At 38.5% G+C, this 21,113-nt stretch overlaps 1 protein-coding gene across 3 annotated transcripts in view; it reads right to left on the minus strand.

Annotated features, from left to right (window-relative positions):
- st3gal3a (ST3 beta-galactoside alpha-2,3-sialyltransferase 3a) overlaps positions 1 to 21,113 on the minus strand; it is a 70,705-nt gene that overhangs the window by 15,756 nt on the left and 33,836 nt on the right. For 2 of the 3 annotated variants that reach the window (XM_067513494.1, XM_067513495.1), the window contains exons 5-10: positions 19,851 to 19,945; positions 16,916 to 16,979; positions 15,366 to 15,461; positions 11,396 to 11,582; positions 3,575 to 3,721; positions 3,013 to 3,159 (exon numbers count right to left, since the gene is read on the minus strand). In XM_067513494.1, the coding sequence (XP_067369595.1) occupies positions 3,013 to 3,159; positions 3,575 to 3,721; positions 11,396 to 11,582; positions 15,366 to 15,461; positions 16,916 to 16,979; positions 19,851 to 19,945 (736 nt within the window). Of the gene's footprint in view, positions 1 to 2; positions 1,306 to 3,012; positions 3,160 to 3,574; positions 3,722 to 11,395; positions 11,583 to 15,365; positions 15,462 to 16,915; positions 16,980 to 19,850; positions 19,946 to 21,113 lie in introns of those variants that run through there. The other variant, XM_067513497.1, reaches the window with a different exon arrangement.

The following is a 21,113-nucleotide window of genomic DNA, read 5'->3' on the forward strand; positions in this document are numbered from 1 at the left end:
AAGGGAATGGAGACACAGTAAGTGTAACAAATGGAGAATTTGTGACAACACTGTGGGCACTGAAGCAGTTCTAAACATTTAGCATATTTCACATATTCTCGGTTGATAAGCCAACCCAGCACTATGGTCTGACCAACTCCCATAAGCAACACACACACACTGGCAAGAAAACTTTTGGAGACACCTACACACTTTTATTTCGATTATTGTTGATTTTGTTTAATCTAATGTTTGTAAATGAATCCCAAAACACAAAAAGCACAATTCATTTGTAAGTATCTTCAAGTGTAATTTCTGCAGAATTTCCCAAAGATAAATGTCCCAGCACAACTGGGAGAAATGCTTGGAGTCATTCTCTTAAATGACTTAAATGAATACATGTATTCTCAAGCAGCCGTTGCCCAGAGGGACTAACATGCCTCTGCAGTATGGGGTGGTATCCATGTTGTTGGGGATATCCCACTCTCCCATTGCCGAAGCACCTCAGATCATCACATTTCCACCTCCACGTGTCAGTGATGATTTTAGGTAGTTATCTATAACTTTTAGCTTTAATTCACACTGAAAATGACACTACCGATGGAGGTAGAGCCAAACCAAAAATGTTATTGTTTACTGTGCATTAATTATTATTTTAAGATGTTTTAACACCTGGTAAAGGCAAACAAACCACAGATGCCACAGATTTATCAAGCAGTTATTGCTACAAGTAGTAAATTCAACATTCAAATACGCTCGAGCTGTCTTTTGTTTTGTGCTTTGTTAACCATTTACAACCATTCAACTGAAGAAAACATCATGAAAAGATGTGTAGATGTTTCCAAAAAGGGGCCTGAACATTGCATGTTCTTAATTTTCCATCAGCAGAAGATGTCTGGTGATAGTCTCTGACTGGTCCAGACCAGATCTCATCAACTACTTCCCAGCTTAGCCAAGGCTGCTGCAACCACTTCCAAAAAGTACATGGACTTATTAAGCCCCTGCATTTACTGCTATTTTTGTTAACCATGCAAAGTTCAAAACACTTACATAACAGGATGATTGCTTTACCAGTTTTAATCACAATAATTACTATATTCTACCAGATTTATTAGCTCTAATAATTCAATTCAACTTTATTTATATAGCACTAATCCACAACAAAGTCTTCTCAACGCACTTTACCCAATAACGTCTAGACTATAAAGATTTATAGAGAAAACCCAACAAATCCCCTTTGAGCAAGCTCTAGGCAACAGTGGAGAGGAAAAACTCCTTTAAACGGAAGAAACCTCCAGCAGAACCAGGCTCAGGGTGGGCAGCCATCTGCGTTGACCGGTTGGGGGGAGTCGAAAGCGGAGAGAGAAAAGATAAGAGCAACAAAAAGCAATAATAATAAATGTTAATTGTACAAGGTATCTCATAAATGCTGTCTGCATGCTGCTACTCTGCCTTTGTGAGGGGAAAATAAACTTTGTAATCACCATTTGTCAACCAGCATGAGAGCAAAGTGTGTTTTTGTACTTGGATGGGGCCATCAGACATAAACAATTTCAGCACGGTTTCACTTGTTGAAATCTTTTGGTCACATTTGTAATACTTATTATGTCTAAATTAGGATCTCTAAAATGTTCTATTATTTTACACGCCCAAATGCAGGGCCAAGCTGTTCTGGGTGCTCTCTGACCTGAAACACAAGTCTGTGGCAGTCAGTCAAAACAAGACAGAGGGGACTGCATGTTTGGATCAATAATCTGGACTAAGAGTGGAGACTGCAAAGCGGAATGAATGGCAACCCAGTTCCTACAAAGCAGTGCCCAACAACATTCCTACACTTGAAAGTTCATACACATCTCAGGCCACTGCTCAGCATGCGGGGTAAATCCCACTAGATACCTAAGAAGCTTTCTGAATGAGAGAAAGGTCACAGTAAACGGAGCCAGTGCAGAATAAACCTGGAAAACTAATGAAAAGGATGTTGTTGAGAATACAAACAAATTAGGGGTTTGTGAATGTTATGTGGGAGTAGGTAAATCAGTAAATGCAGGAGATGAATCATTAAAGTAAACGGCTCAGAGTTTGACTGAAATGAGCCCTTCTAAACTTTATGCTGTTAATAGAGCAGAGCAAATAATTTATGTCAGTGCTCTGATCACTTAACGTTCTTCATGTCTCTAAGGAATCTAGTAAAATAGCTTTTACATTTACATTTTTTCCTTTACATTTTAGTCATTTAGCAGACGCTTTTATCCAAAACGACTTACAAGTGAGGTACAATGCAGCAAAAATCAAAGTCAAGGAGAAAACATCAAAGCCAAGTCCTATCAGAAAAGAGTTTCACAAGATGTGTGCAAGAAGGAGCTGAAAGGAAGTTTTTTTAATTCATTTTTTTATTAAAAAATAGATCTAAGTTCATAATGTATCCTGTATACATTTGTTTTCGGTCTTTGCTTATTTCAGAATGCTCTATCTTCCTACTGAACACACAGCATGTGTTTTTATTGCTTAACTTAACTTGTTAAGTTTTCTTTCTGTGTTTTGTTTTCTCTTTTTGTTCCCTGTGAGTGTTTCTGTTTTGGGTCCCCCTTGAAAAGATGATGATACATCTCAAAGGGTTTATCCTAATACATTTCTTACATGTGTGCAGGCCTGGCACATGAATCTGTATACACAGACATCTCATACAGATTGCCACAGTCTTTTGAAATGTCTGCTGGTCACATAACACTTTATAAAACCAGGTATAAATCACCCAAATGTGTGAAAAAGGAGCCTGACCCATCTGGCAGGTCTTGTAGATCAAAAGATGAGTCAAAGAAAAGGTGGGATACAACAGTCGGATGTAAAGATACAGTTTGCAACAGGGATATGCTCCGTAATTTATCTTAACGCAGTGACCTGGAAGAGGTGCAAAGATATTTGCTTCTAAATGTTTTTGAGTGAGGCTTAAGTTGCCGATCCTGGCTTTAAGTCTTAACCTGAGCTACAGCTCTAGTATCACACGGTATCCTAATAAAGAAAGTGCTTAGTTACCTCTTTAATGGCTGACATCAGGATTTTCTCGTAGTAGTGCAGGGGGGCATGGGGGGTGCTCAGGTTGTAGCCAAATCCAGCCACAGCTACTTCATCACAGTTGTGAAGGGCCATTGTTATGGCGACTGAGCCCAGTGTGGGGACATTCTGAGAGACATTAGTAAATAAACAGTTTGCATAGGACAGTAGTTGGCAGAGCCATAACCTGTAATATACAGCACAAATGCAGTACAGTATGTAGCGTACTCAGCATGGACATGCACCACAGAAGCCATATTTATGCTGTAGGTTTGTGTATGGTTGTGTGGATACGTTACAGATGTGAAATTTGAAGCACATTTCTAATAATAACAGTCTAATGCTGTTTGTTTTCAGATTCTGCGTAGGTGCTTGTTCCCTGCAGCATCTGCACTGTGTTCACAGACGCCTTCATAATGTAAACAGACAGAGAGGGGTCAGCTCCCAGAGCTCCACTTTTGACCATTAACTCACACAGCTCAGCACGTCTGCTACTTCTAGAAGGACCAGAAACTGTCTGCTAAAGAAACAACAGGTCTCTCACCCCTCTGCCCATCTGTCCGTTGTTGTAGGGTAAGCCAATCAGCTTGAAGGAGGCCTCCTGGATAAAGTAGGGGTTTAAGATGCGCATGTCGCTGGCTTCACGAGGAACACGTTTGGCCACTGACTTCCAGAAGCCTTCAGTGTTGCGCTGAGAGAGTAAATTAAAAAAAAGTCAATTAGTGACGGTAACCCCTTCAAAAAAGTGCACACAATCAAAACAACACAAAAACACAATCATACAAACCAATAAAGCAACAAGTCACTATTCACACCAAATAATACAGTCAATCTGCAAGTCATTTTATACACAGTAGCATGAAAGCAATGTACTCTCCCGTAGTTGTCTTTGTCCTTCTCTGTCTCCGTCTCTCTGTCCCTTTCTGCAGGTGTCCCCACCTTTGAAGCTGTGTGCAGCTACTGATCCTTCCAACCTGCCTGATGTTTTGTTGTTGCTTTTTGTTGCTCTGTTCTTTTCTCTCTTCACTTTCCACTCACCGGTCGAGGCAGATGGTCGTCCACCCTGAGCCTAACCCGGCTCGAGATGACTTGTTGTGAATTGGCGCTATATAAATATTATATATTGAATTGATGTGGCCATTTGTTAGTGTAATAGGAAACTGCTAATATGTTGGGCCTGTGTGCAAGGTGGTTTTCATTGAGTTCTTCTGGTCAAAAATCAGATAATTCACTTTTAAGTTACAATAAGGGCAGAAAAATTGCACCTTTTGCTACTGCTACTAATATACATACAATTTATTTTAATTATTAAAGGAATTCATTAACTAATTAATGCTTCTAGGACAGTGTTTGCCATGAAATTGAAATAAAATTAGGATTAAGGGTCAAAACAACCAGCACTATAAAACACCATTTTTAAACTACATAAAATTTAAGTAGAAGGAAAAGTTGAAATTTAAAAGTCAAAAAGAAAAACATCCAGGTGCTGCTAATCATCATCCCTTAATAATCATTAGCAGCTCTGAAGGCAGTTTGCTGCTTTGGAACATTCGTGTGTGTGTTAACACAATCCCAAGAAGAAAAGACATAAGCAATAAGCAAATCAATCTGGGAAGGGTTATAAAACCATTTCCAAACAACTTCGACTTCAAAGTTCAGTGAGAAAGATTATTCAGAAGTGGAAAATATTTAAGACAGTTGCTAATGCCAGGAGTGAATGTCCCAGCAAATTTATCCCCATGTCAGACTGTGCAATGCTCAGAGAAATAGCACCTCAGACCCAACAGATCTCACTGAGTAAAGTCCTTGACGGCACAACTCGAAGAAGACTGAGCTCGATGAGACTGAGAGCAGTGGTAAAGTGGCAAAGTGAGTGAATAAAGACAGGTAGCAGCGTTAGCGAGAACAAATACGTAAACCAGAGACATCAAGGGTCTTTTCTGATAACCCCCCACCCCCGCACAACCCTGCAGGAAGGTACATTAGCGAGCGCGACCTGAAACTGGATGAATGTAATGTTTACAATGGAGAGCAGTGACAATATTATTTTGTGCTGTTAAACCAATTCGACACATAAGTAAATTCAATTGTTGGGATGTTTAAGTTTGAATCTGATACATCAGTCAACCATGGTAAGTTCCTACTAACACTTTATTATTGCTATTATTGTTTAAAAAAAGATATTTATGAAAATAGCATGGTTAAACATTGTCTTTCATAACTGGCAGGATTGGCATGAATATTCTGTTGTACATGCCATCAGCATCCCAGAGGGCTTTAAGTGAGGCCCCCAGTGAGACAAACAGGGGAAATGTGCATGCAATAAATACATCTTATTCATTTTCACTTTGTTTGACTTGACCCTTACATGGAATATACAAACCAAAGGTTCTGCATGAGAAATATATGTCCCATTTGTTTTAGTGTGAGCGTGCAAAACCTATATTATAAAAAAGTTATGTTGTTCAGGTTCTATTTGACTTATACTAAGACAATCTACAATGAGATGATTTTTTATGTTTTTACACACACAGAAAAAAAGTAGAATCAAAAGAGCTTAACTTTTGCACATGACTGTATGTATAAATGTATGAATTATGGATTGGAGAAACCCTAACCTTCTAGCTGTGACGTGTTTTTCTTTTCTATAATTTTATTGTTCACAGATGCATCCACACTTTGTAACATCCATAAAAACCACAGCCTGATTTATCCTGTATGTGCCAAAACCCTCTGATGTTCAAAAACTACTAACACATCACAGAGCCCCACAGCTCCACACCTGCTTATATTTCTAAAAAGTACTAAAACTATTACGTTTAAATTGTAATAATGCCATCATTGAGAGATATGTCAGTTATCAGAAACAGTAAGGCTGAACATGAACCATCAGCACTGACACTGTAAATACTGCTCATTTATGCTCATCGCACAGTGGCTTTGTATGCAAAGTGAGCAGGTGTGGAAAATATGATGAAGCTTAAGCAGTGCAGTGAAAACAACACCCTGAGCAGAGGCCTGGGGGGGAGAGGTCAACACCATTAAAGCCCTAATGAAAAACATGAGGAGCAAACACAGGCAGTCAGGGAAGAACACCCTGTATCAGTCCACCCTTGGGTCATTACACTAATTACGAGGAGCCTGCCGAGCAGTCCTGGCTGCACTTTATGAGCAGTTACTTGGATACCTACCTCTGAGTTTGGACAGGCACAGTCTGAATTAACGGGCAACCATACAAGCTACTGGCATACTAGCATAGCACTGTTACCCTGTAAGTCACTTGGTGACAGATCAGATGGTAACATTATACTCTTCTACCTAAGCTGGAACCTAACAACTGTCCACTGCTGGCAGTATGTGGAAAATCTAAACACAACAGGTTTAAGCAACGATAACTTCTCACATCATTGTCAATATATAAACACATTTTGTCCAGATAAATCGACATCAAACAATGCCATGGTCATAATAAGCCATTTACTTGGATATGCAGTGGCAGCAGATTCAACATCCCTTCCTCTTCTCGAGATTTGAACTCAATTTAATGACGCTGCAGAGTTAAGCATTTTGTCACCAGAGCAGTGCCCCCACTACCACCCTACTACACCCAAAGCACCTTTTTATATTTTTTTATTCAAAATTAAGAGGGAGGCTGTAGGTCAGTTGGTAAAGCAGTAATCCATGACTCGTAGGGTTGGTGGTTTGACTCGCAGTCCTCCTGGCTACAAGCCAAAGTGTCCTAGGGCACTGAACCCCCAAGTTGTCCCTACTGTCTTCTTAGTTGTAAGTGACTTTGGATGAAAGTGTCTGTAATTGTAATCAAAGTGGTTTTGTTTCCTAAACCACTCATAGGACTTTGGAGTCAAACTTGAGTACGTGGTGTGACAATCCTGCATTTCGTACGACCACCCTACACCCAAACCAACTCTTTGCAACTAATAAATGTGTGTGTTCAAAAAATATTTTGCAATCACAATGTCAGCCTGCACAATTACAGTAGATAACCACGAAAGGCTGCAATTTAATTAGCTAAGTGTGCAAGTCTGGGAATATGACAAGCTGTGTTTTTCTGCAGGTTGCCTATGGTAAGAAGAGGACCAGTCAGTCTATTCAGGACATGGATGAATTATTAAAACTGGATCCAGACATGGAACCTTTTCCTATGAAAGATGCTCAGTGGTGTATAGTTTGGGAAAAAGAAAATAACCATTCTTCCAGAACCTTGTCTTTAAAATGAGCTGGATAATCTTCACATGTATGCTTTACTGGGACCATAGAGCATGCACACTAGCAACACACATGCACACATAATAAAATAATAATATCCAAACCATTCCATGGCTGTCCAAAACAATATTGGACTAAACGAATCGAATTTGGATGAAAAAAAACCTCAATTTGTTGGTTTTGTGGTGGTCGTAAAAACGTGTTCACTGTTTATACAGTATATCTTTTATCATTTTCATTGATAAATGCTTAGTTATCAGTTATCAAATTAGACTCACGATACCATTTCTTTTATATATTGTTTCATACATGATAAACATGTCATGAATACTTTCTAAGCCACAGAAGCTGTACTTTAAAGGACAGTAGTATTAGAACTAGGTGAACATTTTAAAAACGGAAAATTCAGAAGATCACTATTATCAAACACCATGGATGTGCAAAAATATATGTTGTCATTTGTATTTTCAAGTCCTTGTTTTTTTTTTCGATCCCGGTGACTTCAGTTATGTAACTGGTTAACAAACTACGGAGGTGAGAGTCAAAGTTTGAATGGTAAACAATGATCTGCTTTTTGTTGGTTTCCACTAGAGATGCAGATGATCATGAGCAGCTGCTGGTCAAATTGCATCAGATGATATTTGCATATATTTCAGTTCATCTTACTGCCAGTCTTCCTCTGGCCAATACTTATGCATTTATAACTCAGCACTCCCTTTCTCTAGGCCAAGAAACCTGAGCTTCTGTCCTGAAGTGGTGTTTGTTGTCAGTAAGCAAGAGAAATTGTTTAAGTATATTTGCTTCACAAGCCTGTTTAAAAGCAGATACATGTGAAAATCCCTCACCGTGTTGTGTCTATACCTGGAAGCAACAGAAAAATAAAAACTTTAAAACCAGCTCCTCTGACAAGACATGAGCCTAATGGTCCTTGTCAGACTTCACAACAAACTGAAGCGATGTAGCAACATGTGCTTCCACCTGTCAGTGGAGGTGAAATATAACCCAGGACTGAGACAACCCTGTTGATATCCACATTTTTCTGACAGTCGACATGAAGCCCTGGTTTCCTGCTCTGCTTCTAGTGCTGCAGCAGAGTGACAGCTGCTTTCTGATGTGCATCAGAACTAAAATCTCACACTAACCTGTCAGCCCTCTCTGACAGGAAGCTGGATACACATGCATGTGAGATTAGTATAGGATTCTCAGTAGTAAGAGAATACTGACAAAGGGCAACACGTTTTCGCAGTTGCTGTTGCCAACTCATCTTCTAGGTGTATCACTCAAAATTAAGCAACCTTTTTTATACTTTCGTATACTTTTCTTATTGGCTGCTCCCTTTCAGATGTCGCCACAGCGAATCATGTGCCTCCATCTAACTCTGTCCTCTGCATCCTCTTCACTCACACCAACTAACTTCATGTTCTCTCTCACTACATCCATAAATCTCCTCTTTGGTCTTCCTCTAGACCTCCTGCCTGGCAGCTCCTTCTACCAATATATTCACATTTACTCCTCTGAACATGTCCAAACCACCTCAATCTGGCTTCTCTGACTATCTTCAAAACATCGAAAATATGAGCTGTCCATCTGATGTCCTCATTCCTGATCCTGTCCATCCTCGTCAGTCCCAAAGAGAACCTCAACATCTTAAGCTCTGCCACCTCCAGCTCTGCCTCCTGTCTTTTCTTCAGTGCAACTGTCTCTAAGCCGAACAACATCTCTGGTCTCACCACTGTCATCAACATCTTTACTTTCATTCTTGCTGATACTCTTTTATCACACAACACACCTGACACTTTTCTCCACCTGTTCCATCCTGCCTGCACTCGCCTCTTCACCTCTTTTCCACACTCTCCGTTGCTTTGAACCGTTGACCCTAAGTACTTAAAGTCCTGCACCCTCTTCACCTCTGCTCCCTGTAACCTCACTGTTCCTCCTGGGTCCCTCTCATTCACACACATGTATTCTGTCTTACTGCAGCTAAGCTTCATTCCTGTTTTCCAGAGCAGACCTCCACCTCTCTAGATTTTCCTCCACCTGCTCCCTGCTCTCACTACAAATCTCAATTAAATCTGCAAACATCATAGTCCATGGAGATTCTTGTGTAACCTCATCTGTCAGCCTGTCCATCACCAGAGCAAACAAGAAGGGGCTCAGAGCTGATCCTTGATGCAGACCAACCTCCACCTTGAACTCCTCTGTCACAACTACAGCACACCTCACCACTGTCTTACAGCTCTCATACATGTCCTGCACCACTCTAACATACTTCTCTGCCACTCCAGACGTCCTCATACAATACCACAGCTCCTCTCTCGGCACCCTGTCATACACTTTCTCTAAATCTAAAAGATTTAATCCAACTTAATTCAATTTAATCCAAAGACACAATCCAACTCCCTATGACCCTCTATGTCCTTCTCCATCAGCATCCTCAAAGCAAATACTGCATCTGTTGGACTCTTTCTAGGCATGAATCCATATTGCTGCTCACAAATGTTCAGCTCTGTCCTTAGCCGAGCTTCCACAACTTCATTGTTTGGCTCATCAGCTTTATTCCTCTGTAGTTGCCACAGCTCTGCACATCTACCTTGTTCTTAAAAATTGGTACCAGTACACTTCTCCTCCAGTCCTCAGCATCCTCTCACTCTCCAAGATCTTGTTAAACAAACTAGTCAGAGACTCTACTGCCACCTCTCCTAGACACTTCCATACCTCCACAGGTATGTCATCAGGACCAACTGCCTTTCCACTCTTCATCCTCTTCAACGTCCTCCTCACTTCAGTTTTGGCCTTTGCCACCTCTACCTTCACCTTACACTGTATCTCCCTGTACTCCTGTCTACTCTCTTCAGTCCTCTCAGTGTCCCACTTCTTCTTCTTGAAATAGAAATCTGAAAAATAAAAAGCTTTCTTGCTTTGGATGCACTTTAAGTAGTACAATAGTGCCTCAATTGACATTGTAATAGTCTTACATGCATGTTATTCAATAAAAGCTGCTTGTAAGAACTGCAGCAACAGACTTTTTCTCATATGTTCTGTCCAAATCTCAGATGATATACACTGCCTGCTTACTGTATCCACCTGAGACATGCAGTCTAATATGCAAGAACACCAACAACTTCTGCCCTCATTTAATATGTTTAAACTAATTTAGAGTGTTGGTGAGTAACTTTTGGGTCACTTTAGGTGCTGTAATTGGTGTTGGGTTCTAAAACCACATTATCAGCTTTTTGAAAATAGTGACAATATTGATATTAGGTATGACATTATTGCACTTATGCACCCAGGTACCTTTGAAAATCTAATTTACAACAAATGCAAAAAGCCAGAACAAAACCCTTTACCTAGTTTTGGCATATATTAGAATTCTGCACCTTTCAACAGGTAGTTTGACACACTCTTCTTCAGGCTTTTTTGAGTTTGAAGGGAAGGTTGGCTACAATTCTCCAAAACACAAATGTATTTGCAGTCACAGTCAAAAGAACATCAAAATGCTTGAACACACTCTTATTTACCAATTATACCTCCTCGGGTTAAAGATACCTGTAAGAGCACCTGCACCGTGAATAGACTGAAAAGAATAGATTGTACACACACACACACACACACACACACACACACACACACACACTTCATCTCTGCTTTATTGGTATTTCCCTCACAAGTAATACAGACATGAGCTTGTGAATCCAGATAATCGGAATAAAAACAAACAACTAGTGAAGGAGTGGGTCTTTCGTGGGATGACTTCTTATACTTCAGGTTTCATGGAAATGCATTTAACTAAAATTGAAATATACTTCCCATGTCTGTGCAGAAATATAGAGTAAATTTAGTAAATTTAATCTTGCCAGTCCACAAGGTGATGAGGGATATTGTAAAGATGACAGTGTGCAAGCCAAAAATTGCACAGACTGTCTGCAGCCCTAGTGCACAAATAGCATGTGCCAGAAAAGTAAACCAGCAAACCGGCTGCTTGTTTTCCTCCTGCTCTCATCTCTCCTCATCATTACCACACAGAGGCCTGCACCTTGCTGCTGTTTCCTCTTAGTGCTGTAACCACTACACCAACATGCATGATTATGTCTGTTATTAGTATTATTATCACTAGAACAATCACAAAACGAATGCTTACCAACTTCTGGTTGGAAATCATGTATCTCATCCACTTCAAGTCGAGTGATTTAAAGGCCGAGAGGACAAACAAGGACTGACTCTCGTAGTAATCCATCTTCTGGAAGGCCCCCTCTGGATAGGTAATCCTAATGGTGGTCTTGGAGCCCACATCTTTTTCATAGCCTTTCAATGGGGCCCCATTTAACCTGCAATGCACAGCTGTACAGTTAATCAAAAATTACACTGTCCAAAACAGGTCATCATTTTAATCTACAATTCTATTATATTATGTGACTGATTGATTATTATAGGTTATACCTATTACAATGTCATATTATGACAATGTCAATTGTAAAACAAATTCACTTTTTCAAAGAAATTAATTTGGAAACATAAATAATAGCAAAGATGCTGTTGCAGATCACAAATAAAAAACAAACAAACAAATCCCGTTCTCAGGGTTTACTGTAAAAAGAAACCTGAATAATACTGAGAGGGGATTTGGTGTCTGAACAGTTGCAGACTGCTCAGATCACCTCCCTCTCTCACCTGGCACAGCGGGGAGATCAGTATCAAATTTATAACTTAGGATAAACTGACCACATCTTCAAAATCTAAATAGGGAAAACTTAATCAAGCAGGAGTCCTGGGATGAAAATTACAAAAGTTTGAGCCTTGATTAAAGTCTCCAATATATCGCAGAACTGGCTCTTCCTTCCTTGGAGAGACCAGGTGTAGCTGTTAAGATCAGTGCAAATCTTACAAACACTTATTTGACATATTAGCAGTGCTTAAAGTGAGCCGATATGCAGTAATTGTACTCTTTGGCGTGTTGTGCTGAGTTTTGACCGTCTACTGACATCTGCATTCAGGACTGCACACATCTAAAGGAAATTCATCTAGACTAATAGTCTATTTGCACATGTAAAATGTGCCTTAAAATGGGGGTTAAACTGGCTCTGCCATGTCAAAGTCAATCACATCATATAACTTTTAATCATTGGTTGTATCAGTGTTTAAGTATTGAAAGTACAGTGCTGTTAGTTAGGCTGTTACTGTCACTATGTGATGTTACAACATGAGACGTTTAGAAATAAAACTGAAAAAGTTATAGTTAAATCAGCTTCAACCCATCATTTATGTCTATTAACATTTATTAGCTAATGACCCCCTAAACATGAATAGTTAACTACTTTTAATACTTTAGGTAAAATATAAATCATGTACTTACTTTAAGGAAAAGTACCCACTGATACTTTAACTTAGTACAGTTTTTGAAGCTGTTTATGCATCCACAGACAGTATTCAGTACTGTGGAGTAGGGATGAAGAAGCGACTTTGCGATGCCTCATGGCTAAAAGGAGAAGTGCAACTTGGAATTTAATGAGCCCAGTTCAGAGGCTCATTCACAGACTGCATTCATGATGCAAGGAAAACGGTAGGGTATCACAAGCATACCACAGTGAAAAGAGACACTTTGACATCTCTTCAGTCCCCTCCAAAAGTATTGGAATCACAATCCTATTAATTTATTTTTTGCTGCATAACAAAAGCTAACAGCCGAGCTGCTGAGTTAAAGGTTAAATGATCATTATGATGCTCTTATGTCCGCCTATATAAGTCCACCTATAGTGTGACTGAAAATAAAACGTGCCTCATAGAAATTTTAAAAAGTTGCTTTATGCCGTGGATTTTTTTTTTTTTGTTTTTTTGGGCGCTGCATATCTGTTGCGTCTCTCTCTCCTTGATTACCCGTCTAAGCTGGTTTCCCTAAATAACCTGGTTTTGTAAGCACAGTCTCATCTCACAGTCTTGGTCTCATCAGGTCCTAAAACTTTCCAGAAGTTTTGGGGCTCACCTTGTTCTTTTACTGAAAATTCCAACTTGGTTTTCTGATTCTACTTGCTGAAAAGGGATTTACATCTTGTATAGCCACAGTATTTCTTCAAATGGTGGATTGTGATCCTTTTGCCAATTATCTATGGAAGTTGTTGCTGTTGTCACTGACTGTTATTTTGGGTTTTTCTTCCTATCCATACATCAGGTGGCATTATCTTTGTTGTTTAACATTTCTAGTTGTACAGCAAAAAATAAATTAATAGGATTGTGATTCCAATACTTTTGGAGGGGACTGAAGAGATGTCAAAGTGTCTCTTTTCACTGTGGTATGCTTGTGATACCCTACCGTTTTCCTTGCATCATGAATGCAGTCTGTGAATGAGCCTCTGAACTGGGCTCATTAAATCAATCTTCTCATCTTACTCCCTGAAAGAGTGTAAATATGTACATTTCCAAAATGTGGAATTATTGCCCCCCCACCCCCCAAAGAGGGTTTGTGTATTTATATTAATGACAGCTGGTGTACAGATACCAGGAGCATAAACAGCTATTGTTCCCCAGAACTGGAATTAGTTACGGATGGTTTTACCTTCCACACGTATTTGTGGTGCTCATGATAACTGCAGTGTTATGTGCAATCTAGTGCTAATGCTAACTCAGCTTTGGGGGTTCTGTATAACTTCATTATTAAATATCAGTGCAGATACCCTGAGGGTTTTAACATTCTAGCAGCCTACTTCAATTATGTCGTTTAATTATGCCAACCTAAAAACAGTTCTACCCAAATTCCTTCAGCCTGTAAAATGTGCAACTAGCGGTGAAAACGTGCTCGAAGTTTATACCAACATCAAACTGGGCTTTAAAGTTAGTCCACTACTATATCTGGGCCAATGTAACCACTTGTAGTTGCTCTTAATCCCAGCATGTTCCCTTTAGGAAAAGCATTCCGTAAACAGCATTGTTAAACATCAGAATGTGTGTACTGGGGCTGTACTTGGATGATATTAATAATGCATTTAATTTATAATGTGCTTTGCATTAATAACAAATCTAAAAGTGTTACATTGTCCTAAAAGTTCTGTATGTCAAATCTCACATTTGATAAATCCATTAACAGGAAATCACACGCAGATAAAGCTGGTTATGCGTGATGGGAAGGTCAAAGTGTGAAAGAAACAAGAATATGCTAATGATGCGAATGATACAAGTTCATCTGTGAAGCATGTTGGAGGTTCCATTACAGACCAATGTGTGTCCTTTGTTAATGCATTTGCAATTCATGCTGTCTACACACCAGGTGTAACATGTAGAATGAATTAATTAATCAAATTTGCATGTCTTAGAACTCTAGGCGGAGAGCAGAATAATAACTTGAGGAAACTCACACAAGCACTGGGAGAACATGCAAGTACATACAGAAACGCCCCAGTTGGTCTGTTAGTTTGAATCTAGAAGGTTCTTGCTTTGAGGCAACTATGATGACTTTATTAAGATATGATGAGTATGATTAATAGGAAACTTTCCTTTCCTTTCCTTGATACAGGGAACAAAGCAAGATGGTCCCATAAAAAAAAAAAAAAAGCACATACAAAAAAGAAAGTAAAGCTCACACATTAGGGAAATAGTGCTGTCTCAGCAGCTTCAGTCCAGCTGCTGGGATACATTCAATGTGTTCTGGGAAGAGTAGTCTTATCTTGACCATCCCTTTAGTAACTTACCGCCAGCTCTGTTGTAAGTAGCATTTTGAAAAATCTTCTTCTCGCAAGATTAAATTTGGTCTTGACATAAAATATTTTGCGTCGCCTGAAAGTAAAGTCCCAAGGCAAAGCTAAATGAATGTGCACCAATTAGCCACACTACCAACACCAATTTGTGGTTTTAATGTTGGGGTGCACAGGGATCGTCATGGTAACTCTGGTCTGTGGCTACACAGCCCCATAAACAGCAAGCTGTGATGCTCTGTGTGGTCTGACACCTGTTGATCAGCATTAACTCTTTCCTCTGATGACCCCTGTCCACCACAACATCAGATTTCTTTGAACTCTAAATGGTAAATCACCTAGAAAAAAACCAAAACAAAACTAAGGTGTAAGGGTACCTGATCAAATCATTCACTGCTGTGTGTAGAGTGCTTCTGTGTTATAACATACCTGACCACTACATCAAACTCATCAATCTTCTTTCCCAGAGACTTGTTGGTAAGGATTCCTCCATTCCCTATGATGATGCATGTCTTGCAGCTCAATCTGTGGTACAGACAAGATGCATCATTATGATACGGTATAATTCTTCTCTTGTCTTTAATATATTTGCCTTTATGCTTATTGTACTTTATATAATTGATACATTATAATTGGATCAGACTTCATTTCCTTGAAAATGTTCTTGTCTTGTTACTCTGATTAGTATATTTCAGTATATTCTTTTGCCTTTCTGACTTTTGCTAGAAATTTAACATTCAACTAATAACAGATAAAGGTTTACATAGTCCACACAATCATGTTACTGCACAATCTTGAGCTGTATTCAACTTATTCTGCTATTTTCTCTAGACACATTTTGGCATGTCACAATAAAGACGTTTTACCACACAAGTGCTTACAAGGTCTCACACATACACGCACCAAAAACTCCAAAGGGAACAACATATGTTCTGTGTTTGGCCTGTATTGCTAAATTCTGTGTGAAAAAATAAATAAAGAGTTGATGTTGCAAAAACAGATAAACACTATTCTTAATAAAATAAACTAAGCTGTTGGGAATATCGTTAATACTGTGCACATTCTTAAGCTTAAATGTATTTGGTTTCTACAACCATTATTGGCCAATACATTACAGTACAATTTTAGATTAAAAGGGATTTTCCAGATTAACAGTCAGGACAAATCCAAAGAGCCTGTGATATTTTCATCTTCAGGATGGAAAAAAGAAAAGAAGTCTAAAACTCCCACTTCACAGTCATATTATCTGTAGCTGAGATATCTAATAATACAGCACAGGTTAAAACACTGGCACATCCATGCTCAGCAGTTTGTAGTCTGTGTGTACTATGACCTTTTAAATATGTAATACGCTAATTACTGCAATTTGAATAAAAAATTGCAGGCATTTAATGGCATCATAAGTTTGTTTTTTTACATTTAAACAAACTTTAACTTGCCATTTGTTTTTGCTGGGATTGTTTTTATTTAAACAAACCATCCAATCACTAATATCCCCTTCTGAAATTGAAGATATCGTTTTTTGCTTCACATACATTCCATTTTTGCCTTTTCTGGCTTATGAAATGAAGCAATTATGTAACTAAATAAGTCCTTTTAAAGACAAAAAAGCAGAATCAGCCTTACCATTCTCCCAAAGACTGTATGGTATTTAACGCATAGCTTCAATATTTTTGGAACATGTATGAATACTGAACCATTAGGTCGAATATTTGCAAAAGACACAAAAAGCTCTACTAACATATGATGATCATGAGAAAAAAAAAAAGAGGCCGAGGCTGATGACAGTGAAACTGCTGGTGGAAAACTAGTAAAATCCAACGGTTGTCACAGTTTAATGCAAGGTTATGTGTGAATCAGATGGTCAAAACATGGACAAGGTTTAGCGAAGCTAATCCATAAGAGAGAGGAATTCAAATTGAAGAAGGGGATATTGAGATAACTGAACTGTGTGAACAGGACGACTAGCACAATCTTACCTGTCGAGTTCTTTACCAAGCCCAAAGTTCTTTGTAGCAGATAGAAGACTGTCTATAGTATTCTCTGCACATGTGAGAGAGAAAGGAGCAGACAAAAAAACAAGTGAGACTCAGATGAACAGATATTTTCCCTCAACATTTCATCCAGTTATTATTGCCCTAATCTCTTGCACAACTAGACTGAGTGTGATAAATAAGGCAGGGCTGGGAGCCAATGGCTGGGTGGGCTGACACTTCTTTGTGTTACAGTGTTAAACCACCATTAAAGATGGGTGGCCAAGAGTCCATAGACATTTTATTGTCCAGTGAATGATGTAGTTAGGGGGGATTTGAAGATACAGACATAACAGAACATTTAAACAACACATTCACTGCCTCATCACAGCTAAATGATGTGTCACAGTTATGGAATAAAAGCCTTGTAGTCGACTCTTTAGGGTTTAATCTGCATCGAGTCAGCACTAGGCTAATGAAATAGCTGTATCCATGATTTAATCCATTTAATCATGGATACATACAAGCTTGTATGAAAACATGAGGACACTTTGTTCAGGCTACGTCAGCTGCATAGGTGTTCTAGGGAAGGTAACAGACAAACTATTACACTACTACTAGTACTACTACTACTACTACATTATTTCCTGTACTTATGACCCTCTGGATGCCTTTCATCTCCACCACTGTGCAACTGGGAAACCACACACATTCAATACATCTATATGCTTTCAATCGTAAAGCGTTAAAGTAAGTCTTTCAGCCAATGGTTCCTCATCAAACAGTGCTGTTTTGTGCTGGTTGGCCACCTTCGGTCCTCCTAAATGTGAATGGATAAATGAGCTCTACAAGCAAACCATTTAAAATGTAGAATTTTTTTAGGACATTGGAACTGTAATAAAGGATTTCAGACAATGTGGAATGATGGACAAAGAAAAGGTCTTGATGAAAAATTTACATACGATTCCATTAAGCTGAACTTTTTTAGCACCTGTCCAGTTATGCCATCAGTTAGCTCATATTGAAATCATTTTATTTACCCATTTTATTACTTTCCACATGTTCCTTAAGCCTCTTTTTATATTCCATCCTTATTTTCTTAACACCCCCCTTCAATGGAACTCAAGCAACACTGTATTTTTCTTTATCTCCAGACTTGAAAGTGACATTTGTTGATTTCCTGTTAATGGATTTATCAAATGTGAGATTTGACATACAGAACTTTTAGGACAATGTAACACTTTTAGATTTGTTATTAATGCAAAGCACATTATAAATTAAATGCATTATTAATATCATCCAAGTACAGCCCCAGTACACACATTCTGATGTTTAACAATGCTGTTTACGGAATGCTTTTCCTAAAGGGAACATGCTGGGATTAAGAGCAACTACAAGTGGTTACATTGGCCCAGATATAGTAGTGGACTAACTTTAAAGCCCAGTTTGATGTTGGTATAAACTTCGAGCACGTTTTCACCGCTTGTTGCACATTTTACAGGCTGAAGGAATTTGGGTAGAACTGTTTTTAGGTTGGCATAATTAAACGACATAATTGAAGTAGGCTGCTAGAATGTTAAAACCCTCAGGGTATCTGCACTGATATTTAATAATGAAGTTATACAGAACCCCCAAAGCTGAGTTAGCATTAGCACTAGATTGCACATAACACTGCAGTTATCATGAGCACCACAAATACGTGTGGAAGGTAAAACCATCCGTAACTAATTCCAGTTCTGGGGAACAATAGCTGTTTATGCTCCTGGTATCTGTACACCAGCTGTCATTAATATAAATACACAAACCCTCTTTGGGGGGTGGGGGCGCAATAATTCCACATTTTGGAAATGTACATATTTACACTCTTTCAGGGAGTAAGATGAGAAGATTGACATCAAAATATCATGTGTAGGTGTTAAGTCACGATAATGTTAAACTAGCTTGGTTCAAATACTGGAAGCAAAGAGAAACATACACTGCTGCTTGGTTCTATTCAGAGCTTTACCTGAGGCTCTACTCAGGAGTCCAGAATTTACAAGAGACGATTCATGATTTCATTCTATATGGTTTTGCCGTGAGTAGGATACAGTGCAACACAGTTGATGCTGTTAAACTACTGCATAGGAACAAAATGATCAAACTGACCAGTCAAATTTCTACTTGCATGGGTGTTTGTTACTGTCATCACTTCACACAGATCATATGTTTATGTTTGCTGGTATTTTTCATTTATCAACTGAAGCAAAAAACACATTTAAATAATGTTTATGTGCTTCATGTAAAAGTTTTGTTTGACTTATTTTTAACTTGCCAGGTAATGTACTTAAAAATGTAATTGACCATCGGTAGGTCTTCATGCATAAAGTAAACATGATGTTCTGTGTTTCAGTCCTCATTTAATGAGATGATTAAATGCTTTACACATAGAATGCAGTGCATTTGGTCAAAAGTTTAGTAAGGCTGTTAATGGCCCAGTCCAAAAAACTGGTATGCCGTTTTATTGCTTGTAGTTTCAATGATGTCTCTAAAGGCCAAGACAGAAAGACTAGTAATTTATTTTCATGTCTGACCCCTTTTGCACCATCACATTTCCATATCACACAAGTAATTTAATGTTTCTTGGACATGTCAAAGTAGGAATTAAAGCCAGAGTGATCACCAAATCTGAAACAGTAGAGACTTTGAAATAGAAGAGTCAGCTTCCAAAATTAACTAAAAATCAAAATACATAAGTGATGCGTAAAGCTTATATTTGCATATAAAGTTTGCTCAGAATAGAAGAACATAAAATCAAGTCTTTATAATACCTGAAATAGGATGCAGTCTGGAGGACACTGGCCTTTTAGAAATGGTGACAAGTGATACAAAGTAACAAGAAAACTCTTAACTGGTAAAAATCTGTGGTACCTTCAACTGCAAAGGCAAGAATGTGAAGTCATACCTTGGTATTTTACTCCAAATGGAGGTGAATGATCAACAATCTTGGCGAATCGTTTGTAACTTGGATCAAGGAACATTGGTGCTGGTTTGGTGAACCTGTTGATATAAAATAAAACATGTTTTAACACGTAAAAACAAAGAAAGTGGTATTTATAAGTGCTGTAGCTGCCTAAGACCCATACGGCCCTGATGTAAACAATGTAGATGTACTGATGTATGACAGCATGCTTAAGAGGATTTAGATGTTACTAGCTAATTACACCATCTGTCTGAATCTCCGTTCAACAAAACAAACTTAGAGACAAATGAAAAGGACAGGACACAGCTTCACATTTAACACAGTAAGACTGGGAGCAGATTTCAGTCTGAACAGAAATGAGCTTTAGGCACTTTGCTTTAAGAGCTGCTGATTTCCATGTCCATTGTTTCCCCGTGATTTGAGATAAGAATAGTTAAGAAAATGAACAGTTATCCTGTAAGAGTAAGGTAGTAACTGGAAGCCAGGTAAGTCCAATTAATTTACATTTAGTTTAAAATGACTAATTTATCAAAGTGCTTCACGAATAAAACTAGGATCCCTATCAATTTTATCCCTGATGTAACAGATGACTCTGCCAGATAACCCAGATTATTTATGTACATTGTTTAAAACATAAATAAATTTACTTACTATATAGAATATTGATCTCCAAATTGTTCAGAAATAATTTTATAAACTTTGCAGATTAATGTGCACACACCTAAGTCCTTAAGACCAGCGAACTGCCAAAATGTCTGCTTCTACAGGGGTCTACAGAATTGCTGATGATCAATCAATCAAGGTCGGATAATTAGCAGCACATGGCTGCAACTTCCCCTCTTAAATTGGAAGCAGTAAGGGGCTGCTTACTATTGCCCACACGTATTTTGTATTTTTCTTTTTTTTGGGGGGGGGGAAACCTTGAATCCACAGTGAAACCTTCACTGTGGATTGAGACAAAACACACTGCAATTAAGCCCCTTTTTACCCAATACAGATCCCTCAATATATGCCCAATACTGACCTGCTCAGACGTTTTTGTACAAGTTACATATCCATATCTGCAACAAGTATATATGATACAGTTTTAAACTACATGAACAATGCAGTTCCTTTATAATGAAGGTCTGCTCATTGCATGTAAAAACAAAAAAGTGTATTACTTCACAGCATTAAACATGTTATGCTCTATTTAATCCTCACATCTGTCTCCACTTTGGGGCATTAGGCCTTAATGAATGCAGA

Source organism: Channa argus, chromosome 8, assembly GCF_033026475.1.
Source record: "Channa argus isolate prfri chromosome 8, Channa argus male v1.0, whole genome shotgun sequence".
In the NCBI taxonomy this organism is placed as follows: Eukaryota; Metazoa; Chordata; class Actinopteri; order Anabantiformes; family Channidae; genus Channa; species Channa argus.